A 26,580-nucleotide genomic window follows, 5' to 3' on the forward strand; every position below is an offset into this window, starting at 1 on the left:
AGGAAGACACCCTACAATGAGTTGAAACATTACCTTGTTATTTATTTGTTATTTATTCTGGATTTCAAAATCTCATTTGCCTTTAATATGTACCTATTTTACCTAGCTAAACATATAATTCTTTTTCTCTCTCTTTTCGCCATATTTCTGAATAATCTACATTTGACAACTGCATCAAAAAACTGGAAATTCTGTTTTTGGTGTGCCACCCCAATATTTTTAGTGGCCCCCATATGGCCAGCCCTATTAAAAACTTCTGGTGGTGCTCCTGGTTGGAACAATTGTCAGTCAATGCAGCAATGCCCCTAACTCCAGTGTCAAGGTGGACGAGTTACCAAAATAAAGTTCACTTCCCTCGGAGTTGTTGTGATGAGATAACCTATCCACAGAGGCCTTTTTTTTTTTTTTTTTTTTTTTGGACCAAGCTGTAAATATAATTTTTAATGCTTGTCAACATCAGATTGGAGATTAAATCGCTTTTAGAGCTCAGCACTGGCTTATTTTTCAGCTTCACAGTTGAGTAGTTGGCATCTACACAACATCTCACTCCCAGCTCACACACCCAACTCGCTGGCTTTACGGTATAAACAGTGGGTACCCCTTAAGTGTCTTTTCTATCACGCCGGGTGGTCCAAAAAAGTCTAGTAGGTTTCCTTCAGCAGGACAAAAGTTCTGTTTTGGGTTAAATGTGGTATGTGATAGAAGCAGGTTATGTTTTAAGCAGTGTTGGGTAAGTTACTTTAAATTAGTAACTTAGTTACATTACTAGTTACTTCTCTAAAAAAGTAACTCAGTTACTTCAAGTTACTCGTTACTTTCAAAGTAACTAGTTACTAGGAAAGTAACTTTGGTTTTACTCAGAATTCTCTTGTTAATGTGTTGCTTCCGTAACTGGATACCCAGCAAGATTGCCAGTCTTCTAGCTTGCTTACTTGCCACAAGTGCACTGTGCCACCTACCAACAGAAAGGAAAAATAATGCGCACATTTCCACGAGAGAAATCCCACGCCTGGACCGTCGTTGACCGCCGCCATGATTCTAGCCTGCTTTTACATCCAACACAAAAACTGCAGTCGTGGTGCTTTTGATTGTACTCAGAACTTGGAAATTCTGCCTTCTGAATAGGAAGATGTAGGTAACACCAGACTGCAGATGAGCTGCATACAGGGCTGGACTGGGACAAAAAAAATCGTCCCGGGCATTTTGACTAGAGACCGCCCACCATTATAGGAAAAATCATAAAGCCTTTGAATGAAAATAAACACTGTTGTGACAGTGATGTACACTGTTCTGATGGTATATATGTATCAATCTATCAATTGTTTGTTGTAAGACTCAGATAATTATTTTTTAAAAGCGAGACATTTTAAATGAGAATAATAAAGAAAACTATTTCCTTGTCCCCCCTTTCCTGTTAATGCCCCACATGGACCCCTGGCAAAAATTTGCTAGACCCGCCCCTGCACAGTTACCAGCTGTCAGCTACATAGAAAAGGATCCTGGTGTTATTTGTCTCTCAGAAACAGTTCATAACTTCCTTCAACTCATTCATGTCACCTAAAAGGTAAACCTGTTTCTCCATCACCTGTTCAGCTCTGATGATTCAGTAAGGACATCTCCTGGTTTCATCTGCATGTTTCCCTCTCACCAGATAACCAAACCGATATCATGACCAGCAGCTTTACAGCTGTGGCTCCAATAAACATCAGCTGATACTAGAAATTAATATTAAATAAATTCTAACAACAGCTGATCAAGCTTAAACGTGCTGCTGTTGTTTAACGCGACATCCGCTGGTTTCCTCTTTCTGGCGCAAAGTGGGCGATAAATAAACAAGAGAGAAAAGCCGATCAGCTGATCATTGATCAGTTTCGTGATTGAAGTAGAAACGGGAGAGGAGAGAATGAGAGAAGAAGAGGCAGCTGTGCAGCTTCAGCTTTGTGTCTTTTTCATTGTAGCTGAAGTCCGGGACAAACTGTGTTCCTTTTCACCTCAGTACGAAACGCGTAATATTTTCTCTGAATACCAGACGATTCTGTTTTTAGGGGACGGTTGGCAACTCTAATAATTAACCGTATGAACAAAATAAAGTTCAACATCAGTAACATAGCACCCACACAGCAGAAACTCCGTCATGCTAACTAGCACGCAGTACGAAAAAGTCAGCATACCGAAAATAAACTCCACCTAAACTTGGTTTATATCTGACTCGATAGACTGCAGGTCATAACTTCTTACCTGAAGTTCAGTTCACCTGACACGCGGACCGGCGGCCGCTTGGGTCTCTCCTCTTGCCTCCCTTTTCCTTCATCCACCTGCTGGCTTCCACCACTTGCTAATGTTATTGAATCTGTGGAAGCTCCGCGATATCCACCACACGAGTAACGAGTAACGAGCCTATCTCAATCCCAGTAACGAGTAACGCGTTCCTGGTTTTGGCATAATAACTAGTTACCGTGCTCGTTACCACAATAATAACGTAGTTACTGTAACGCGTTACTTAATAACGCGTTAGTCCCAACACTGGTTTTAAGTTGTGATTAAGTTGTTTTAACCCATGGAAATCAATGAAACAGAAAAATACACTAAATTGCATTACAAATGGTGTGAATTGCTTCCTCACCAAGCTTTAGTTTGTGACACATTTGAAGTGAGATACTAATTTTACTTTAATCTGAGTCCTGGTGTAGTCCTTATTCTACAGACGCCTTGCTAACAACACACTGCCTGCCCATGGTTTGTGAGCTGCAAGTTTGGTTTGCCTCATCTTCCCAGGCCAGCTCCTGTCAAACATTCAAAAGCTTGCTCCCACAGCAACTGAGGGTTTTTTTTATACTTCCTAAAAGGCTTCTTTTCTTGCTTCTTAAAAAATCGATTTGAGAATCTTAAGAATAACACATATGGGTGCAAAAGTGGACTACTAGATCTTATTTTGTTGTTATGATTGTTAGAATTACTACAGTATTTGTACTACCCTAGTAGTAGTTGTTGTTGTTCTATAGCTAGTTCAGTGCTGTCCATACCTCCAGTGTGTTTGTTGAGTCCTCCCTTTTCTATATCAAGGCTTTCCTCAAATAGTCTGACTTTAGCTTTAGCAACTTCTTACTTCTCATTCTCTCCACTTTCATTCTTTTTAGTATCAGTTTCAGCCTCTTGTTGAATGATGGTTTGCAAGGGCATCTGAAATCAATAATAGTAAGAACTGCATCTTTTATTACATTTCCACACCTTGACAGCAGCTTGGAAAGCCTGATCAGAAGCACAAACACAAACACACACAGGAACAAACACACATACCTCAAGGTCTCCTTCATGTTTGAGCGACCACAGAAATTATGTGCTGATGACACCTAAACAGATTGTGTAATTACTTTTGCCCTGGTGGCCCTGGCCTGCAACAGAGATTTCCAAGTCCTAAAGCTGGTTATTACCTATCCAGAATTGTGGTGTTTGTGCATGTTTGGAGCTGCCTGATATTTATGATGTGATGCAATATAAATATAACTACAAGTTCAAGCTGAGACTGGAGCCGAGCCAAGCCAGAGAAAAGGGAAGGCCCTCCGGGGTTGAAGTTTGCAGGTAACGCTGCAGAGGGAGCGGTAAAAGTCTGAGAAGGACAGAGTGTGGCTCGTAGCCTGTAGATGCACCACAACCCCTCCTGTGCACAAACTGATTTGTTCTGTTGACAGCCGGCAGGCAAAGGTCATCTCTGGTTTCTGTGGAGACTTTTGCTCCCTAAAGCGTCATGCACAAGTTCATGCTAAACATTGTGACCTGTTACAGAAAATAAACCACAGGGTGCTGACAAATACGCCTATAAAAAGTAACATCAAGGAGGTGTTAGACACTTTAGGAGCTGGTGGTTTAAATTTGACCTGACATGCTTAAATATCACAGTCTTTTTTTTAATTTTCGAATTATCTAATTTGTTGTTCCTTAAGGCACATTTTGCTTCTAGGCAGTGTCAGATAAAAATATGTTTTGTTTTCACCTGCTCATTAAAATCTAAAAAAACAGGAAACAAAGTCAAGGACTGACAAGGTGAAGAGCGACTGGAAAACAGCTAAAACCTCATAACAACAGATGTGTCATTGTGTAATCATTTTGTATTTAATTCTGTAAAAACCAATCTTTTTATCCAGCGGGTCAGGTTCTTTATAATTAGTGTTCAGTCTTTCAACGATTTGTACTCTAAGCTGCAGGCTCATTGATTGGAAAACAGATTAATGTACTCAAAGCAAAACTTACATCTGAGTCCAAGCAACAAATTGAGATCTTTTCATGCATTTAATTCTATAAAAGGAACCCAAAAAATACACTTTGGCTGCTTGTTCAGAGTGCATTCCAGTGTCGCTGCTGTTGTTTGACAAATTCCAGATAGATCCACACTTTAGGTTTGGGTTAGTTGGCCTTGGAGGGAAATTGCAAAACACTTGCAAACATTACTGTGAACATTAGAATTACTGTTGTTCATCACGGGACCTTTGATAAGTTTGATGAGTGAAACCAAATCTATTTTTTAAAAAGCTTATCTTGTCTTTAAAATCTTAATGCGTTTTAAACATAAAGCTGGAGCTGCAAAGCAGAAAGTTTCACATCTGTTGCTTTCATATTGATGACAATGGTCCACATGTAGAATTGTCAACAACAAAGACGTGATTTCAGCCTGAATTGCCCAGTCAAAGAAATGGTGAGCCATGTTAGAGAGGCAAAAATACAAAAGAATGGTGCAGTGGTCTGTTTGTGGTTAGCAGGTGGTATTGGCAGAATAATCCGACCTGCAGAGAAAAACGGGAGAGAGAAACGGCTTCAAACAGGTTTAGACCATCGTTGTTGGAAAGGGATTTTTGTGAAGTAATAAATAACTACTGTAATTAGCCAGCAGATGAAATAAAACGGTAGTTGGCCTACTCTCCACAGAGTTTACACTCAGTTGCAACATCAAGGTGTATACTGCCCCCTGCTGTGAAGGAATATAAATGTTTTATGGCTCTTTTGACATTAAAAAAAAAGGTTGTTTTCTCTGATCAGAGGATTTCTTCCCCTAACTGATCTAAAATGTCACAGTCTTACTTAGTAGTACATTGAAAGCATTTCAAGTAATTCATTCCTGCAGTATTTTCTGGTAAAATCAGTACCATTTTCATACTGTGAGACAAATTAGAAAATCTAGGAGAGCAAATTTAAACTAAAACCAGCCTCATGGAAAAGGGGGAGGACACTTCATTGCTTCCTCACTTACCTTTCTTTTCCTATTTTTTTTAAATCATTACAATTTTTTATGTTTTTTCTTGTTTTTTTTTTTTTCTTTTTTGAGGGGGGGGGGAGGGGGCAGTATTACCATAAAATAGCATAGAAGTAGACATTCATTAAATATACACTGTAGAAAATGTAGCATTACTTTATAAATTCCTGTAAAAAGAATGTTGCATTGTTATTTTTTGCAGGATTGTACTGTAAAAAAAAAATACAGGAAAGTCTGAGTTTAGACTTCTGGCAAACCTGCTCCCGGTATTTTATTGTAAAACTGTGTAGTGTTTCTCTTATAGTGTAGTTCAGTGTGTATATGTGCAGAATTTGACATTGAAAGGTAGTTTTCACAATCATTTGCTGATCAGAGAATCATTTCCCTGTCTTAAAATCCCTCCATATCCAGTCACATCCATGCCGTCACCAATAGACTCGTCAGAAATTCTTGATACTTATAACTTTCTGGAACTTTTATTGAAGAGTTCTTGACAGTCTGTTGTTATTATAAGATAAACAGGTATCACCTTTTCATATTTCCCCTTCGCTTCTCCTCACTTTTGAGAACCATCTTCCGGTTATGGCCCCAAACCATAGTTTAAGTCTCTCAGTAAAAGATTAGTAAGGTGAGAATTTGCCACAACGGGAAGACTTATTCCATGAATCAAATAATGCTCACAGAGCATGCCGGGCTCCTGGGGGAAGTTGCACAGTTTATTTGGCTAGGAAACCCACGCTTGCTGTCACTGCAATTGCTTCCAGACATCACACTCTGACAAGACCTCTGAGCCACCCTCACAGTATTCATATTTCAGATGTCACCAGCAGAAACACACAGACAAAAGTTTCCCACAGAGGGGAAAAAGACACAAAAGTCTTTCTTACCACAATACTCACATACCCATACGTTATGTATGTTGAAAGAGTTATTGATTGTTCCCAGCATGACAGACGAGGAACAAAATCCACAGTCTTTGTTCTGTGCCAAAGCGCATTATTAAGTTCAACTGAACCTAATGCAAGGCCTCGGCAGTCTGTGACAGCCAATTAAGTATAAATCTTTGAAAGAAATCTTTTTTTAGTAGAATATTCCCTTTCTGTGTTTCAGCAGACGGGGCTTCTTTGCTGAGCAGCAGATAGTTATGTTTCTGAAAAGCACAACCTGCCCATTAAGTCCAACCCTGGAGAGCAAATACTAGAATTTCAGGACTTTTGAGGAAGTTTATATCTCATTTGCAAAAAACTTACAAAATGACTTAGACGTCCAAAGTATTAAAACACTGACAAATAGATGTGAATGATTGCTGTAAAGCTTAATGACAGAGTATTGTGAGACTGCTAAGGTTGGGATTTTTTTATAAACTAATTTTAAATTACCTGATACTGTTAACTTGTTGGAATTTAACTGCTCAACTTAACTGATGAAAATAATGTGACTGACTTTTTGAAATTCATCATAGCATGTCTGACTATAAGAGTTTGTGATGACTGAGCATCGTTTTGTAAATGTAAGCAGGCCCTGTGAAAGCAGCCCAACTCTAACCCCTGCACGCTGGCTGTGAATAAACTTTCTGATCATGGCTCCAGCTGTAAGCCCATTGCTCAGCAGCAGTACGTGTAACATGGAAACTCTTTTATCCCCAGATAAAAACACACGAATTAAAGTTGAGCTCAGTGATCTTGCTGCATCTCCATCATACTGCCACAGAGCCAGGATTCTTTGACACGATCCATCTGTTGTTTTCCTAATGTCCGTTTCAAAAGAAATAAGCCCCATATGAATGAAGGTGAGGAGCTGGTGACACTGTCTGCTTTGTTACACCTCATTGATCTCCACAGGTAACATGAGGTCCTCAAAGTGAATCTGAAAATCAGTTCTTTCATTTCCACTTTCGAGGAAAGTAAAACAATATCCTGAGCGAACTCTGCCAGCATGATCCACTGCAGCCTTTTACTGAGAAGACATCCTATTGGAAGCGCATTAAGATGTTTGACAAATTCTTTGAGTCCCTGTTTGTCTGTGACAGATAAGAGAAACAAGAGGCATAGCTGTGTCTGGAAAACAGCAAGACTGTATGGACAAAATAATGGGTGAATGGGTGAAGAAATACATGAGGAATAAGCATGCACGCACACAAGCTCTCCCACTGGTAAAATCCATAAACAAATACATATAACAACTTCTCTCTGATGCTTTATTCCACCTTTCACCTTCTCTCGTGGGAACACATAAACTGGAAAGGACTGCTTTGTGGTTTGCGAGGTTTCCAACAAATGCTTTCTTTTCTCTAGAGCCTCGTCTGCACTCCTGTTCAAGTGAAGCACAATTAGTTTATTTTCTCCCTAGGGCCTAACTCATAGGATATGTCTTTGTTTAGATCATACCGAAATAATGAAATTAAATGTTTTCTTTTTACTCCACCTGATTTACAACAGCACCAACACCTAAGAGTCTTCCTGTGTTAGACGAAAGTGGAGATGAAGCTGGATGAAGATGGTTTTCTCTCCCAGGGGACGAGGCTGCTTTTAAAGACGACGACACACGAAAGGCGTCATAAATATTTATAGGAGGTGATCGCAGAGTTGTCTGCATGAAACAAGAGTAAAGCATGCACACATGAACTTTAAATTAAAGTTTCAACTCTGATGTCCTATTTCAAATAATGGAATAATTAAAAAATAATCACAAAAAAATGTATTTTCTTGTCTCATAGATAAAATAAAATGTTGAGTGGACATTTACACACATTTACAGTAAAACATTTCAAAAGATGTTGAACAATACAAGCTGCTGGTTAAATAAATAGCAGTCATTTGTAACTTTTCAGTGTATTCTTCCAAAAGAATATAAAATACAATGAAAAATGTTGTCATACAAATTTCAAAACAGAGCAGCAAGAAGAAAAGAAAACCACCACAGATGATCTGTCAGCACTCGTGACAAACTTATGACTCAGTAAAATACATGAAAACAGTGACAACACGTCAAAGACAAAACTCACTCCTTTATTTTTCTTTATCTATACATTGTTGTAATATATTGTTTAGTTACTCAGTGTTCTTGTGCAAGGAACATATACTACATACATCGAGACACTTTATCAGGTGATAAAGTGTCGCCACGATCAGAACTGCATTAAATCTTCATGGCACATGTGTGATACAAATCTCCTGTTCTACCACATAACAAAAGTGCTGTATTGGATTGAGATCTCATGACTTCGGAGCCCATTTGAGTAAACTTATTGTCATGTTAAAGAAATCAGAGCTTTGTGATATGTTCCATTATCCGGAAGCAGCCATCAGAGGATGGGTGCACTGTGGTCACGTGGTCAATACTCAAGTAGGTTGTGGTGTTAATGAGCTACTAAGTTGGTAATAAGTGTGCCATTACATCACCATCAATAGCCTGAACCATTAACACAAGGCATCATGGATCCATGCATTCATGTTGTTTAGACTCGATTCTGTTTGTACCATGTGAATGTTGCGGTAAAAACAAGACTTACAAGGCCAGACAACATTTTCCCAATCTTTTATTGTCTAATTTTGGTGAGCCCATGGACATTATGGCCTGTCTCTTGTTCTTGGATGTCGGGAGTGGCACCTGGTGTGGTCTTGTGCTTCCTGGTTCTGCATGTTGTGTGTTCAGATGCTCTTCTGCAATAGGTTGGTTCTACCAAGTGGTTATTTAAGTTACTGTTGCCTTTCTGTCAAAGTAGTCTGGCCATACCTTCCTGATGTCGGGCATCAGCCAGTGAAGGTGTAAAAGCTCTAATATTTATGATTTATTAGTTTTGTTAGTAAGAATATTTTTTTAAACTCTCCTTAGCTGTCAGTTCTCATGCTTTCTGTTTCAGTAACATGATATTTTCTTGAAGACAGAAGAAGAAAACATATGTTTTTGTATATATTCATTCATTGCTTCAGTGTAGCAGGTACAATTGAAGGACTCTTGTTTTCTTGTGGACATTTACTGACACCTAGTGGATAAAGGTGAATGTGTTCTGGCGTTTCTTTATGCTGCAGTTTTGCAGTGAATAAGTAGAAAACACTATGAACTTAAAACTATGAAAGATATCATCCGTTGTAGTATAAATTTGCCTTAGGTTTGAATCATCAGTATCATTTTTTATGAACACCTCTATTTTAGTTCCTAAAAACAACAGAAAAAAGACATCTTAAAATTCTCCCACCACATTATCATACAGATTTTAGCAAAGTAAACACTTTCAGTCAGTTGCAACCACCACATCCTTTTTTTCACTGCTGAAGTGACTGAATATCTAAATAACAAACTGCAAATATGCATCAAATATACTTTTTATTGGCCTATTCTTTTGTTTAAAAAGGCAAAAGAGCAGAGGATTAAGGCATGATGAATCAAACCTGGATCCCAAATCAGACTGAGCTTCTATTGATCAAATAAGCGAAATAAAATATGAATTAATAAATATAAAATGCTAACATGTCTTTTACATGTCTTTTAGATCCAATCCCCTCTTTACTTTTTAAAAACACTTTATGGATTTTTTGAAGCTGAGCTTTTATACATGATGAATTGCTCTCTTCAGTTGGGTGTCTTCCCTGCTGCCTTTAAAACGGCGGTGGTGAGGCCCCTTCTGAAGAAGAGCAATTTGGATTGTAATGATTTTAATAACTACAGACCTGTATCCAACTTACCATTTTTAAGTAAAATTTTAGAAAAACTTGTTTTTACTCAGATTAATGATTTTTTGAATGATAAACAGATCCTAGAGATATTTCAGTCTGGATTTAGGGTGAACCACAGCACAGAGACCGCTCTCCTAAAGGTTTTAAATGATCTTAGATGTAACTGGGATTCCCAAAAGCTCTCAGTTCTGGTGCTACTGGATCTAAGCGCAGCCTTTGATACAGTAGACCACGCTATACTTTTAAACAGATTGAAACACATGGTGGGCCTCTCTGGTGCTGTACACAACTGGTTCACTTCCTATCTCTCAGACAGAACTTTTATGGTGAGTATGGATACATGCTCCTCTAAGATCCATGAAATGACATGTGGTGTGCCTCAAGGGTCGGTTTTAGGCCCTGTACTTTTTAATTTGTATATGCTACCTCTTGGCGGTGTCATCAGGAAGCATGGAGTGAACTTCCACAGTTACACTGATGACACTCAGCTGTACATCTCCGTGTCTCCTGATGACACCAGACCAATGGATGCCCTTTTTAACTGTATTCTAGATATAAAATCTTGGATGGCAGAAAACCTTTTACAGCTTAACCAGGACAAAACTGAAGTTTTAATCATCGGTCCTGAGGCTCAGAGAGAGAAACTCTTGTCTAAATTACAGGCATTTTCACTATGCCCTTCACTACAAGTGAAAAACCTGGGTGTTATTTTTGACTCTGAGCTTGGTTTTATCTCACATATTAAACATGTAACCAAAATTGGATTTTATCATCTAAAAAATATAGCCAGAGGCCGCCCTATTCTCTCTCGGGCCAACACGGAGATGCTGATGCATGCTTTTATTACCAGTCGCATTGATTACTGTAATGCCCTGCTCTCTGGTCTCCCCAAAAAGAATATTTCACCCTTACAACTTTTACAAAACTCTGCAGCTCGTGTGCTGACGAAGACCAGAGGGCGGCCCCTCATTACACCGGTTTTAGAATCGCTGCATTGGCTCCCCGTGTGTTTCAGGATCGATTTTAAAGTTCTTTTATTGGTTTTTAAATGTCTTAATGGTCTTGGGCCTTCTTATCTTTCAGATCTGCTTTTACCGTATGAACCGTCGCGGACCTTGAGGTCCTCTGGTACTGGCCTTTTGATTGTCCCTAAAGTCAGGACACATACTCACGGAGAGGCAGCTTTTCAGTGGTCTGGTCCTCGACTGTGGAACAGCCTGCCGGAGGAGCTCAGGGCCGCAGAGAATGTACATGTTTTTAAGAACAGGCTCAAGACCCACCTTTTTAATTTAGCTTTTACCTAACGTTTATTTATTTTATGCTTATTTATTCTATCCTGTTATTCTATTTATATTATTAATTTAGGTTTTACCTAATATTTATTGATTTTATTGTCATTCATTTTTTATCTTCTTACTCTATTTATATTTATATTTATATTGTATCCCGTTCTTATTTATTTTATCTCTTCATCCTGTATATATTCTTATTAGGTCATCTCTCCAGTGTTTCCTCGGAGGGGTTCTCTGCACCGGGGCTGTGATCGACCGTGGCTGCTGGGGCTCTGTGGGTCCTCTCAGCCTGGCTGGGGGGCTTCTTTGCCTCCCTCCTGCTGTGTGCCCAGCCTGGAGGCTGCGGTCTGTGACCGGCTCCCGGTGCAGACGGCTCCCTGTGATAGTGTTTCCTCACTTGGCTAATGCGTACCCAGCCCAATTTTACTCTTTAAGTGTGCGTGTGTGCGTGTGTGTGTGTGTGGGGGGGGATGTGTGTATTCATGATCGTTTATGTTAATGAGAGTGTGGGGAGTGAGTGGGAGGGTGGGGTGGGGTGGGGTGGGCTGCTTTTAACCATGTAAAGCACTTTGTACTACATTTTTTGTATGAAAAGTGCTTTATAAATAAAGATTGATTGATTGATAATGATTTACCCTATAACTGTACTGGGACTGTACTGTTTCTTTTTAATGCTGCTGTCATTGTGCGACATTTTCTTCATCATATTGTTTCGCTTATTACGCACTGGGGAAAATACGTTTCTTTGAACACAGTCTTTTCATATAAACGGAAGAGATGATGGTGTCAGATAAATTTTCAGACTTCCACTTCCTTTTTTTCTTTTTTTTTTAACCACACAGTTCACTAGATGTCTGTCAGCTGGCCCGGGGGCTACAACCAGGGGATTAATATTTAAAGATATCCTTTGATTTGTACTTATGCCATCATTCCTAATGACTTCTTGAGGACGTTTTAAGAATTCCATGAGTAATTTATGTACCTGTGATCTATAAGTCTCAAATCAGACACCTTGTGATTTAAGCACGTTCATCTTGGATTCACTCAGGACCAAATGAGCAACAGACCAAACGTGGAAAAGCTTCTGCATGAGGAGACTAAAGCCAGGTAACGCATATAAATCAGCTGACTAACAAACAAAACCAAACACACAGCTTTGGAGGACGTCAGCACGGCTGGCAGAAAGAGTATTTGTGGCTTATATGCGTCTCTACCTGCTATAAATCGAAACGAGTGGTAACATTACTTACATCATTGACTTTGTTAAGATGAGCTCACACCCACATTATGTTTAGTTTCAGAAATAATGCCTCTGTTGAACTCATACTTGTTTTGTCCTCACCCGGACAACCAGCAGTGAAAATTAGACCGCAAACAACAACAGCTCTGAATGTATTTGCTTCCAGAACACGCAGCTTTCTCCACTAAAGTTGCAGGACAGTACGGGAGATTAATCTTTCATATCAGCCGTGTCAATATTTTCATTCTCAGCAATCATTTACAGGCGCTTCACTGCAGGACATTCAGACTTTTGGAACTGCGCTTCTATAATTAGTAGCTCACTCTTCAACTGAGTTTGCTCATTTTGGACCGAATTTGTCTCTGTTAACCACGATCAGCATAATAATGTCTGTCCTCCTTTTCCTGCTACTCTGATTCTAGAATACTGCAACCACGTTAGAAGATGTCACATCATCATTTAATGCTCACATGATGTTATCACCTGTTTTATTCAGTCTTCACATTCATTTCCTGTTTAATCTCGTTCAATCTGCAGCATGAATTCGCCTTCTGTTTTCAAATTTACTCTCAATTTCTCTGTTTTTCTATTTTAAAAATAATCTGCACTTTTCACATTATTTCTTAAAGCATTACATTTGGGTGGTAAGTAAGCCAGCTGCTGCACAATGTCTTCTTTGAGTGTTCATGTTCAAACCCCCGTTCCTCTGAGCTCTTAAAATCCTTCATATCCTCGATGGATTAAACACTCAAGAGCAGCTACTGAATTAACTTTGTGGTGAGTTTGTTTCTCTTTGTGATGCTCATCAGTCTCAGCATATTATACTGAATCTGAATTATCATTGTCTGACTATAATCACATGTCTCCACACTAAGCTCTTACTAAAGGAGACTTACAACTAAGAGAAAAGGCCAAATGAACAATGAGTACAGCTACACAGGACCCCTCTAGAAATCAACTGAGGTTAACATGAACTGAATTTAAAATCCATTTATCGCAGTTCAACTTCATATATTTTTACAATAGACTCACCGGTTCAAGTTTTTTTATGCACACAAAGCTAAGTTATGTATTGATTACCTGATGACACCTGTCTTTGGTCTGTATTCTACCATTAACTAAATTACAGTACATTAAACTTCAACTTAAACCCATACAGTACGCTGAATATAAACGACTGTGGTTAGGGTCTTTCCCAGCCTCCATCTGTACCTGAAATTCTCAGAAAAGCCTTGCTGTCTGCTCATGTGATCCAGTTCAGGCTGGTTGAAGTGAACTTTGAATGCTGTTATGTTGGAACTGTGCAAAAAGTCAAGCAGCACACAAAATCACACAAACACGCTTTCAGAAGCAAACTTCTGCACAAAATGATTCACACACTCATGCTGCATGTGTTTCAGCACAACTGTCATTTTCACTGATCTATCACTAGGTCTAGCGTCGTGTACAGGCATGCTGTACGTGAATTACTTAACACAACTTTCAGTGCTCATTTTATGAATACAAGTGAAAATAGATATTATTCATGTCCGCTTGTTTGTTCTGTTGTTGTCTTTCTAAAATTGTCTGTATTTCTTGAAGTTGACCAGGTTTGCTAAACTTGCTAAAAAAAAAAAAACATTAAAGAAAAAAACTGCACAATTAAAGTTTTCACAACCAGGCAAGAAACATTGACAGCCAACAGCAACATGGTGAAAAGCATCAAAGACTACAGGACATCACCAGCCCACACTGCAAAGAACTGACTGACAACTGGAATGTGTCATATTGTCAGTATGATAAACCCCAGCACTCACATCTTGCATACTGTAGGTCACACAAAGTGCACAGCCTGAGAACACTCACCAATGTAAAGATGACAGCTGACTGATAGTAGACTGAAGCGCGGTCTCCACCCGAAACAGCATGATCTATGTGGAAATGTCACAGCTGAGGCTCTGTTATATCTCAGCAGCAAAACAGAAGACATTAAAGGATGGAAACTTGCTTCGGAGCGCCTTAGAGCGCCTAAATGTCAGATTGAATTCATTTGCAAATGTTATTTAATTTCATCCTTTAGGTAACAGAGAGCAAAGTCATGTTTGCTGTATGTAGGTTGTAGCCTAATCCATGAATCTCTGCTCTGTGTTTTGGTGGTTTGAGTAAACCTTCTTGTTTTTATAAATAGAGCAGAGTGAAAGTGAAAGTAAAGGTAAGAAAGCAAAGTGCAGCTTGTACACAGTTCAAAAGACAATGTGTTTTTAGAGTGTTTATTCATGTTATAATGTAGGTGCACTCAGTGTGAGAATCTGCTGTTCCTTTACTGCTTGAGAGGAGTGGAAGGCAAACGCTGTCACAGAAGACAAAGAAGAGCAGCAAGAAAGCAGCACTAATTGGTTTACAGTAGCATAGAAGCCATTCGGTGTATTTTAGTCTCATGTGTGCTGATGGTTGTGGCTTGATCTCTTTTGTTTCCTATCGCCATAAACGTTCATCCACTGGTTTTAAATTGCACGTAGAGCACCTCTATATACAATTTTGAGGAACCTGTCTTTAACCTCTGTAGCTCTATTTAATGCTACTCACTTATCCTCAGTTATAGTATTTTAAGGATAAAATTACTTTGTATTATTAGATCTGATAGATGTAGCTACTAGTTAAAACATAATAAGCTTAATATACTGTTGAAGAGTGACTAAGACATTGCCTAACAACTTTCCCTTGCCTTCATGTCTTAAGCTATAAAGATGCAGGAGGATTAGGTCATTTATGATAGCAAAAGGCAAGATAACCTAGAAGTGATTATGATTTTAACAGTCAATAAATACACTCACTGGACATTTTATAAGGTAGAATGGCAAAACCAATTTTACTTATATAGGACATTTCATTATATGTCAATTAAATGTGCTTAAAACAGAAAGTAAAAGCATAAAAAATCACTGCACGTTTACAATGCCTTAAGGCAGTGAAAATAAAATTAAACAATAAAAACATGCACAGCTATTAAGTGTAAGTGCCTGTGTGCCTGTTTGAATGTACACACAGATGTAAAAGTAGCTTGTTCCAAAGAACAGGACCACAGTACCTGAAAGCACCGTCGGCATACTTGGATCTGATTCTAGGAACATTTGAAAGAGCTGCACTAGATGAGAGATGATCAGGTGCAGTACTGGTACTTTCTAGTACTGTGCTGGATCCCGTTTTGGCTTCAGAACAGCCTTAATTATTCGTGGCAAAGATTCAGAAAGGAGCTGAAAACATTCCTCAGAGATTTTGGTCTATGGCATTTAGTAAAGTAATACAAAATAAAAGAGTCTGATCTCTTTGTACGATTCAGTCTGGTTTAAAACGACTCAATATTCAGTTACACACTCTCTGCAGCCTTTTTGAATTGTTTATCATCGTTTAATGGTTTATTAACAACTTATTATTATTAATGACAAATTAATTGTTTTATTTTACTTATTAATTCTACTAATTTCTCATATTTTAATTGCATAGTTAAGTAACATATGGCATTCACTAACTTTTTATAGCTCACAGCCTGGGACCCCACTGGCTGCTAATGCCTTCTATATAAAGAAGGCGAAAATTAGATATTAGCAATTAACTGTTAATTGCCGTTTTCATAAAGCCTTATGAAAACTGTGGGCTACTTACACTCCTGGCGCATTTCATAACCTCACGCTTTCCACCTTAACAGTATGAGGCAATCTTGCACAATGTTGCGCATGCCGCCAGACATTTTCCACGTGTCAGCACAACCGAGACGCGATGAGCCGGGAGCCGGTGAAGCAGACTGCCGCGGGGAAATACACGAGGCAACGATCGTGCAAAAAGATGTGAGTGCATTCTGTTAACTTACTATCTGTGGCCGACATGTCTCCCAGGGATTTTTCTGGACGTCTGTGGTGTGTTGTGCACGTAGGCTTTGCATTATGCCCAGTGTCAATGCAAATCTGTTCTATGTTCTCTGCAGACCCTTGTTCCCACATGGTGATTCGTGTGTGCGTGCTCCCCTCCCATGCCCTCGTATTGGGCGCATCCTAATGGCCAGTTTCCTACCTGGCGACCACCTCCTCCACGCGCCACGCTCGTCCCGTTATTTAAAGAGCCCACACGCGAAGTGACATCTGCTTTCTGTTATATAGGAGATTACTAATTATACCTTCCTACAATAACGAGGATCGTTAATCATCAGTCTGATTGGTCACTTTATAGATTCGTTTTACAGTAATCAACCAAAGACCACAATGGACAAAGGTATGATCAGAGTAAATGTATTCATTTTATTTATTTATTTATTTATTTACTACTGTGAAACTTCTTGAAAAGTTGATTTAAGCCAGAGGGAGCTGATTACACCAAAGTTTGGATTTTGTTTGAGCTGCTGTGTTATTGTGTTGTAATTGTTCACTCAACTGGTGGAAGTAATCCTACTGTGAACTATGTGCTGGAATGTGATGGGGATTTGAACAAAGCTGTCAAATGATTTTCTTTTAACCTGGAGTTATCCCTCAAAAAAGGACCATGAAGATTGTCTCTCACCCTTGTTATCACCTTGTCACTGGAATCTTAGATTTCACTTTGCCGCATTGCCATTGATTTAGCTTGTGGATGTGTGTGTCTCTGGTGTGAAGCACATGGGGAAATTTGTGAGTGAAAGCGGTAGCCTGATGTTTACTGTGTTATATATATGCACATTACTGCACATGGTTTTCTTGGATCTCTGTAAAGTAAAAAAAATTAAAAAATGAATGGGGGATTTCTGGTGGGTGGAGGGGCGTTGTGGAACAACCGTAGTATAATCTGTATTTTGACAAAAGCCAGCTAAAACCTGTTGTGGAAATAACAGCACGTCTTATTAACAAAACCAAACTTTGCTACCTGTGACAGCGAACGAGTGTAATATGAAACGGATTCTGGTTTAATCTTCTGTCTATGTGGCAAATGAGTGTATTGCTTAGTGATTGCTTAATCAGGTTAGATTAATGGTTAATCTGTGTGGCCGCAGAGTGTTTGTGGGGGTTTATCTTGGAAGAATTTTTAGCCTAAGGGGTAGAGCCCTTTATATGAACATTTGTCAAACTTTCCAAAAGCTCACATTTGAGTGAGTTAAAGGAACTCAGATTGTTTTTTCTCTTTAAAAAAATTATTTACATCTTGAATAACTTATAAGTAACATGATTAACCTTATGATCACTTCTGTTTTGTCATATACTTGATAGATGATTCACAGACAGGTACCCTTGAACTCTGACACATCATCTCATGGGAATTAAATCTTAATTGCACATTCATAAATTGTAACTGCATTGCCACCATTATTAGTGTCCATACACACCCCCACTTACATACATATGTAGCTTCTTGCCAACCCCGTGTGTTCTCTTATGTGCTTGATAGTTCGTAGCAATATGACAGAGTTTTGGAAGGAGCACTCTAAGGCTGCTACAGTGGAGGAGATGATGCTGGATTCTCGTGCCAAAGAACTGACTCAGCATGAGCTGCCAGAGATCCTCTCCATGCTGCCTAGCCTGGAGGGATGCAAAGTGCTGGAGCTGGGAGCAGGAATTGGGTGAGCACACAGCTGCAATTGACTTAGAATTCTGGGAAAACAGTACAGAAGACAAGAAAGTCAGTGCTTTAAAAGACAGGGATTTAGTAGAAGAAGTATAAGCTAATAGAGTACTGTAATATTTTTTAAAACATTTTGTAATTGGCATATTAATGATGGAGAAACTGAACTCACAGATCATTGTTCACTCAGTAGGCTAGTTTCAGTCATTATACGAATGTACTGTTTATAAGGTTGGGGAAACCTGCAGTCAGCTGAGACTGAAGAAGTTACTTGGATGAGTGACGAACGTTTCTCCCACTCAAGGCGCTGCGTCCAGATGAACAGAATCAACGTTTTTGGGTTTAGACTCAACTAAGTATAAAGATTTATGACCTAGGAGCACTCAAAAGTCATGTTATATTCTTATGTTTGTATCCAGTCGTTACACCAAGCACCTGCTGACCAAGGCAGCCCATGTGACTGCTGTGGACTTCATGGAAAGTTTTATAGAGAAGAACAGGCAGGAAAATGGCCACCATAGCAATGGTACCTTCCTCCAAGCTGATGTCACAAAGCTGGATGTTCCCCAAAACAGGTGTGTGTTAAGATATCATCGTTAATATTTAACCTCACTAATGGCGTGGTTCGATGAACGGCACTACTGTGAGTCAGCTGGTCTACTGGCCTGACTCTGAATTATCTCAAGAACAGCTGGATAAACTGTCATAAAATGAGTATATTTAACATACGCAGAAGTGGCTTCAGCAGAGGCTTACCTTGGAAAACGATAAAGCTGACATTTGCCCTTTTAAGTGAAATGACAAATTTTTTCCATGAAATCTATCTTCCTGCATCCTCCTAGCTTTCTCTTTGAGGGCTTACATGTCCACGTCTGCAGTGTCACTTGTGCAGATAGCGAAGAATCGCCCCTTTTGTCAGCTATGACCCACAGATCAAATAGTCTCGAGGAGGAGAGTCTACAGTTTCCAAGCCAAAGGCATCTTAGGAGGAGCATTTAGTAGAAACTGCTTTAACTGTTGCGTATGCTATCATGAACTTGGTCCCAGTGCGTAGAAAAGGCAGAAGTATTATGGCCACAATACTCATTCACCACAACTTTGTCCACTTCCCCAAATTAAACTTAAGTTAAAAGGTCACTGTTTCCAGCACACATCATAGGTGTACAAGTAGAAATAGTAACTCTGAAAGGAGCCAGTCTTGAAAGGCACAGAGAGAGCACGACACACACAGCTTTATTTGTTATATACTGAAAATCCTACTGTTGGTTACTGTGTTAAAAGAATTGTGCTTTTTTTCCTCAGCATTGACTTTATGTTCTCCAACTGGCTACTGATGTATTTGAGTGACGAGGAGCTGAATTCGGTTATGCAAAAAATGCTGACCTGGCTGAAGCCTGGAGGCTTTCTGTTTTTCAGAGAGTCCTGCAACCACCGGTCAGGTACAGATGCAGAATTAAATTCAATGTTTAAACCTTTAAGGTAAATGAAGGTAACTTAAGAAAGATTGTATGAAGTCCTCTGCCTGTATATTTCTAAAAGATTTAATTAGATGTCTCTACTCCTTCTTTTAGCTGCTCTCTTTCTATGCTCCATATACCCTAATTTATCTTGCAAATATTCTGTACTACAATTATCTTCTGAACTACAATGGAGATTAGTGTGTTTTCATTCATAATTTTCTACCAAGGTGACAGTAAGAGGGACTTCAACCCCACCTGCTACCGTACTGAGGCACAATATAGCCACATAACTACAACAGTGCAAGTGACGGAGCCAAAAGAGGGCCAAACGTTTGGTTTCGACATTGTCTTGAAAAGGAGAGTTCAGACCTACGTTGAGGTAGAGACATTTGAGTCTTATTAAGATTTCAAGTGTGAAAAAAGCACATGGCAGTTTCTGATGCTGGTGTGTGGACGTGTAGTCAACCCATTTTACTACTCCTTATCTCCGTCACCTTCTCATCCATCCCACACTTACAGATGAAAAACAATCCAAATCAAATCTGCTGGCTGCTAGAGAAGGTCTCTCGCTCCTCGAACAGCCAGAACGGATTCAAAACCTTCCAGCAATTCCTGGACAACCAGCAGTACACCAAACGTGGCATCCTGCGCTATGAGAAGATGTTTGGGGCTGGTTACGTCAGCACAGGAGGACCTAGCACCACCAAGGTAGGCAAATCCCAAAAAATATGGCTGGATGCAAACGATAAGTGCTTCTTGGAAGGAAATTTAACAAGTAAAATGTAAAGATATGATTTTGAGTTATAAACACAATTACAGAAAATAACACAGAAAACTGCACACCTGAGTAAGTATTCAGACCTCTGAGCGTCTAACACTTTATTGTGGTGCAGAATTTGCATTAAATGGACTGGAAATTTTATTCAGACCCTTTGTGGTAGCTCTTCAAGTTGTGTTCAGGTGTAATGTTTTTTTCTTTGAATTATTTTTTAAATGTCTCTGAAAGTTAATGTAAAAAAAAAAAAAAAAAAGTTTTTTTTTTTTTTTTTTTTTTTTACCCTGTCCGTTTGGTTCTTTTGCCATCAGAATTATTGTCTAAAAGGCGAAGAAAGATGCCCAACGGTTTACTTTACAAATGGACCATCCCAGCCTTGCCGTAATGGTCCATTTGATTCAACTTTTATTGTTTATTTTATTTTCACTTGCTGAATACGGGACAGACTTGACTGGAGGAGAGAACGTAGAGAAAGAAAGAGGGAAAGAAAAAAAACCTGAGAAGAGGGACGGGGAAAAAGGGCAAAAAACAAAAACCAACAGAATAAGCAGACAAAAAATACATATATCGATCACCTGGATCACCTGTTGAGAAAGAAAAAAAGAAAGCAAGCAGAAGAAAACGAGAGTAATAAACAAGATCACAATGATATATGGGAATATGACAGTAAATACTAAATATTAAACATTATTGTGCAGCACGTAAGATCGACAGCGCACAGTGTGCTTTGAGGTAGGAGCCAAAAAGGGTGTAGTTTGTGTGTGTGATCACCCGTGTGTACACCTGTGAGCATGGACGCGCTTGTTTTTAAAAGGTTCCTTCATGTAACGATCTGCTAGAGGGTGTGGGGGGCCACTGCCCCGACCTCCAGGGCATGAAGCAGGTATGGAGGAGATCAAGACTCCAGACATCCAGAGGCCCCCAGAACACAAGAGACCAAGGAAGACCAACAGAGGGGCAGCCGCGCCACTAAAAAAAAAAAGTTTTAATCCTTCAAAGGACCTGGGCTACCCAGTCTACGCTTTCGAAGGCCACAAAGACTGGAAGTGAGCGGCTGTTAAATTGAAAGATCTAGCCTAAGATGTGCTTCTCCTGTTGTCTAGCAACTGCAATGATTGCAGCTACAGCCGTGGTGAATGACCGAAATAGAGGAAAATCTTGATTTTATGTAATTTATTTTATTTTTATTGCAGAAAATTGTGATGTTTCATCTATATATGAGCTGAGAACACCACAGCCATGGGCTGAGTCCCTTTAGCTAACAGTTATCTTAACTTTAGTTAGTAAACTAGTTTGCTAGTGTAGCTCACAAGACTAGTCTCATTTCATTTTGATGGTACAAAAAGGTCTAAAGTTATACATATTTTATTATATATAAAAGGGAGCGTCTAACAGGAGCAAGATGATACAGACACATGACTTCCTTATAGAATACTATAAGACACACTTTAAGTTTATGAACGTACAATTTTTGCAGCTCTTTGAACGCTTTATTTCAAAGAGCTGCATACTTTTCTCACTGAAACCAAGACAACGATGAGAACAATATTTTAGCTAAATGTATTCTGGATAAATCAAACCATTATCAAAGTTGGATGTGGTTCCCTTTATTTCATCAAGGGTGGAAAGCCTCTGTCCAGTCACCTCTCACCTGTGGGTTTCTCTGTCTCTCCTGACTCTGGACACTTGCAGAAAGAAATCAACCACGGCAGTTGACAACAAAAGCAGAAAATGTAATCAAATATCTGTTAACTTTCAGATGAAAGCACAATTTCATAGAATCACATTAACATATCTTATATATTGTAATCAGAGAGAAAAAAACTAAACAGAATATAGAATCCTGCAGAAATGTTGGGCTTTATGACAAAGGTGACAGGCTCAGGTTGTATGATATAAGCATGCCAAAAACAGCATAAAAACAAGAGGAGGACTTCTCTATTAACTCTCTGTCTTAATATAATTAGTTGCTGTAAACAGGATGAGAGCTTATGTAAATATGACTTCAGCACATCCTGGTTACATCAGTCTGTTTCCTTACCACAGTTCACGGGTCAAATGTTTGGTCCTGGTGAACACACTTACCTTAAAAATTGAACCGTCTGCTTGTTTTTTTGCAAAACATTTAAGTACATTTGGCTTCACACCGGCAAACAGACGCAGCTTCAGCAGAAAACTAACTAACCAACCAACCAACCAAAGCATGCAGGACCTGAGCCGCATTAAGTTGGCCAAAAGTTAGCTCAGTTCGGCTTTTTAGGATTCTTCTCTGCTGGATATTTGATAAAACTCAGCACTTACTATTAAAAGTTTATTTCTGGACTGCTTTGCTTAAACCGGCCACCATTTTTTCCAAAACGTTTCTTCAACCTTAAATTCGCAATGAATTCTGGGATAGGGTGGGCCATCTGATGCCACTTTTTCTGAGACATTTTAGTCTGATGCCAGTCTGACGTCTGAGGCCGTTTGAGCTGATGTTTGAGGATGTTTTCCTGAGACCTGCGGATGTCCTAAAACAGGGGTGTCCAACTCCAGGCCTCAAGGGCCAGAGTCCTGCAGGTTTTAGATGTGTCCTTGATCCAACACAGCTGATTTAAATGACTAAATTACCTCCTCAACATGTCTCGAAGTTCCCCAGAGGCCTAGTAATGAACTAATCATTTGATTCAGGTGTGTTGACCCAGGGTGATATCTAAAACCTGCAGGACACCGGCCCTTGAGGCCTGGAGTTGGACACCCCCTGTCCTAAAATGTACACCGTAGTGGCCTCAGTAACTATGAAATAAAAGTTTGTAGCCAGAATAACCTTTACGAGTTGGTTTCAAAGCCAGGCTGAATCAAAGAAAAACATTTTTGTGCTAACAGGAGTTTGTGGACCTGTTGAACCTGAAGCCAGGACAGAAGGTTCTGGATGTTGGTTGCGGCATTGGTGGAGGAGACTTCTACATGGCAAAGGTAAGAGCCACTCAGGCTCAGGTTACACTTACAATGTTGATTTTAGGGCACTTATCATTATTGTAAAAGCTATAACTGTGGCAATTATTATGTGATTTTTTCAGGCATTTGGAGTGGAAGTGCTCGGCTTGGATCTGTCAGACAATATGGTGGACATTGCGATAGAGAGGGCAAAAGTAGAGAACGTTCCATCAGTACGTATGTTATTCTGTTGATTACAACACCAAAGTTAATGGCTGGACTAATGACTTATTTCCAAATCTTTAACGGTATTTACTGTTCCTCAGGTGCGGTTTGAGGTTGCCGATGCTACAAAAAGGACATTTCCAGAAGATTCATTTGATGTGATCTACAGCAGAGACACAATCCTGCATATAGATGATAAACTAGCCCTCTTCAAACACTTCCATGTGTGCATCTCTTTAAGTCTAAATGGTTTCATTTCATGAATTTCACAACTTTTCTTGTAATTTGTAGAGAAAAAATGATACAGCACTAAATGTAAGAAACATCTTGTTCTTGTTGATATCCAGTCATGGTTAAAGCCAGGCGGACAGTTGCTTATCAGTGACTATTGCTGTGGGAAGAAGCCCTGGACCCCAGCATTCGAGGCCTATGTGAAACAAAGAGGCTATGTCCTGTATACACCTTCAGAGTATGGCAAGGTAAAAATACTCATGTATAAAAATTCTAGTAGTTTAAAACTTTGGACTCTTTTCTGATATGCAGATTATATTTTCTGTTTTTGCAATTCAAAATCCTGTTTAACAGTATAAGCATTGCACTGTAGTAAAACTACAAACTCAAATAGTTTTAACTTAGTCAAAATAAATGGAGAAAGCTGCTAAATCTGCTTATAATAGTTTTTCACATATACTGTATGCTGGAATCCGTGCATTGTTGCTTCATAAATACATAAATCCCAGAGATGGGTTTAGAAGAATATAGAAGCAGCCAAATTTTCCAATATTATGTCCAGAGAATACAGACTTTGTATGTTTGTACTACTGCAGTCCATCAGTTGATGGTGCTGTCCCCACACTGCTTAATCCCTCCTCTGCCTCCCCATCTACAGTTCATTCAGGAGGCTGGTTTCAGCAAAGTTCGAGCCGAAGACCGCACAGCCCAGTTCATCGAAGTGATTAAGACAGAGCTGCAGAGAGCAGAGGCCATTAAAGATGAATTCATTAAGGTGGGAATGCACAACCGAAAAGTTCACACAGTGTGTCAAAGATTGCACCTCCATAATTGTGTTACGACAGAAAGCTGAATTCCTCCTTTAGTGTGCCGTCCAACACACCTGTATCTTTTCCCTGCAGGAATTTTCTGAAGAGGATTATTTTGCAATAGTGAATGGATGGAAAGAAAAACTGGAACGTTCCAACAGTGGAGACCAAAGATGGGGACTTTTTCACGCTACAAGAGACTGAGTTGTTGAAGCTCGCCGTGTTAGAGATAATAAAAGAAAAAAGAAACAATGTTTCTGCTACATTATTCTTTTTATGGGTATCCTGTTGTCTTTAAAGAAAATCACTGACAACTCTTTCATTATTTTGTAGCAATATACCTTTAACTGTGTGATCTACACTTTGCCATCTTGTATTTCTAGTGAGCAAATATTTTTGGGAGTATAACAACAACAGAGTGTAAAAGAAGGTCCAGACAACTGCACAGAGTAGTCAAGGTTTATTCTGGTTAAGCAGGTTGTTGGTATCCAATTACTTAAATGTAAACAAGTTGAAATGAGTTCTTGAACTAAAAAAATAGCACTGTTCTCAACTGCAGAGGCAAAATCAATTGACAGCAGATTGATTTTTGAAGGAAGATGCAATTAATTATTTCTAGTTAAATTAACAGGTGCACAAATTAGTCTAATAGATAGTGTATTGCAACAAGTTTGAGTAGCTAATACTGAGCAGATAGACCCAGGGGAAAACAAATTCAACAGGAACCAGTTAAACTGGTTGAAGCAGTCAGCTCATCTTTTCTGGGCTGTCTGCATTCTCATGTCATCCCATGTCTCATGACATCAGATTACAGTTTAAAACCATCAACAGGATTTGCAAGTATTGCTGGGATGTGATTTGCTCATCTGGCTGGGGGAGGGGTTTGCTGTCAACAAAGCGTTAGTAAAACATTACAGAAAAAGAAGTTTCTTTAGCTACATTCAGCTGCTCTCTTATTCTCCAGGGATTGCCACAGTGGGTAGCTCCACATGTTTGATTTGGCAGAGTTTTCTTCCTCATGCAACCACAAAGAAACTTCTGTCTCCTTCCAGGAAAAAAAACTAGAGATCTTTTGTTTGGTAGGCAAATGTGTAAACCACTACAATAAGAGCCACGGTTGGTAAAGCATTGCAACACCTCCTAAATGCCAAATTTTTAATTAAATACATAGTTTTTCATTTCTTAATAAAAGCTGGGATACATCAATCTCATGAATTCTAAAAACTATGCTAATAAATACCAGATAATTACTCCGTGTTTACCATTAACTGCTTCTTCAAATATTCTCGTATGCCACATTCATCCACTGTGCAGATTTGCAATAATGATTCTGATCCATTTTCAAATCTGTGTGGTAACGCAGCAGATTTTCCTAAATGCAAAAAGACTTCGTAACACTTTATAATGCCACTGTTAATAAAAATGAATCGCTAATTAAACTTTAGTTAACAGTGTATTACAACAGTCATTATTATTGCTGCTTACTGTTTGGTCAATAGCTGGTTTGTAAATCACTGTAAATTTGCAACTGACGGTTATAAAACGTGTTTGGCTATAATAAAGCTGAAGCCTCTGTTTCTAATACAGACCAGTCAATCATGACAGAAGCTGTGGTTTGTGTCCTCTTTCACTTACAGTTTAATTTTCATTTCGGTTAGGTTTACAGAAAGGTTGTGGTTTGATTTGAAATACAAGTTAGGAGTGAAACCCCTGTCACTATTGCCATAACACACGCATCGCTGCTTTACACCCAAGGACGCCTTGTGTGTAATAAACAGTAGTATTTTATGGCCTGCGAACGAAAGGAAATATGTCATCAATGATTGACCCTATCCTATCCTACAACACATATATTTAATAAAATATAATATTGATTCTACAATTATGGCTGTTGGCAAAAAAATATTTCTACAGTAAAGCAATGAATCTTTTTAATTTGAGTAATAAAATATACTTTGTTGCGTAGCCCTTGTTAGTATTGTTTTAGATCCCCTGTTGCCCTCAGCACTGCCTTAATTCAACAGGGCACAGATTCGACATGCTGGTGGAAACATTGCTCTCAGATTTCAGTCTGTATTGGCCTGATAGAATCACACAGTTGCTGCAGATATGTCGGTGGCACATCCAGAATGCAAATTTCTCATTTCAC

The 26,580-nt window shown here is 39.1% G+C and overlaps 2 protein-coding genes across 4 annotated transcripts; one reads left to right on the top strand and one right to left on the bottom strand.

Moving 5' to 3' along the window:
- Window positions 1-4,747: 4,747 nt before the first annotated feature.
- Window positions 4,748-16,430, bottom strand: LOC120432831. Its single transcript, XM_039598066.1, has 6 exons — window positions 16,301-16,430; window positions 14,299-14,363; window positions 7,670-7,834; window positions 7,429-7,555; window positions 7,172-7,265; window positions 4,748-4,778 (listed from the first exon to the last, which is right to left on the bottom strand). Exons 1-6 carry the CDS (start codon window positions 16,428-16,430, stop codon window positions 4,748-4,750), a joined length of 612 nt encoding a protein of 203 aa, XP_039454000.1.
- On the top strand, window positions 16,166-26,038 carry pmt (phosphoethanolamine methyltransferase). 3 transcript variants are annotated; one of them, XM_031752810.2, is made up of 12 exons: window positions 16,166-16,277; window positions 17,842-18,013; window positions 18,435-18,590; window positions 19,318-19,454; window positions 19,703-19,854; window positions 19,995-20,183; window positions 23,116-23,205; window positions 23,310-23,399; window positions 23,493-23,615; window positions 23,739-23,870; window positions 24,281-24,397; window positions 24,525-26,038. In XM_031752810.2, exons 2-12 carry the CDS (start codon window positions 17,853-17,855, stop codon window positions 24,633-24,635), a joined length of 1,458 nt encoding a protein of 485 aa, XP_031608670.1. In that variant the 5' UTR covers window positions 16,166-16,277; window positions 17,842-17,852; the 3' UTR covers window positions 24,636-26,038. The 3 variants fall into 3 exon arrangements, with proteins under 3 accessions (XP_031608670.1, XP_031608597.1, XP_031608516.1); XM_031752737.2 differs by lacking the exon at window positions 16,166-16,277 and adding an exon at window positions 16,551-16,698; XM_031752656.2 differs by lacking the exon at window positions 16,166-16,277 and having other exon boundaries at window positions 17,829-18,013.
- The last annotated feature ends 542 nt before the right edge of the window (window positions 26,039-26,580 follow it).

The sequence above is a fragment of the Oreochromis aureus genome, linkage group 2, assembly GCF_013358895.1.
Source record: "Oreochromis aureus strain Israel breed Guangdong linkage group 2, ZZ_aureus, whole genome shotgun sequence".
Taxonomy (NCBI): Eukaryota; Metazoa; Chordata; class Actinopteri; order Cichliformes; family Cichlidae; genus Oreochromis; species Oreochromis aureus.

Excerpts from the sequence above, each read along its gene's own strand:
- LOC120432831 (XM_039598066.1), bottom strand. The coding sequence starts at position 16,430 with ATGTGGGAACAAGGGTCTGCAGAGAACATAGAACAGATTTGCATTGAC. Across the intron at positions 14,364-16,300 it reads AGACATGTCGGCCACAGATA|ATCATGCTGTTTCGGGTGGA; the intron begins GTAAGTTAACAG and ends ATTTCCACATAG. Across the intron at positions 7,835-14,298 it reads CAGCTGTCATCTTTACATTG|ACAACTCTGCGATCACCTCC; the intron begins GTGAGTGTTCTC and ends TGTTTCATGCAG.
- pmt (XM_031752656.2), top strand. The coding sequence starts at position 17,829 with ATGTGCTTGATAGTTCGTAGCAATATGACAGAGTTTTGGAAGGAGCAC. Across the intron at positions 18,591-19,317 it reads CTGGATGTTCCCCAAAACAG|CATTGACTTTATGTTCTCCA; the intron begins GTGTGTGTTAAG and ends TTTTTTCCTCAG. Across the intron at positions 19,455-19,702 it reads GTCCTGCAACCACCGGTCAG|GTGACAGTAAGAGGGACTTC; the intron begins GTACAGATGCAG and ends TTTTCTACCAAG.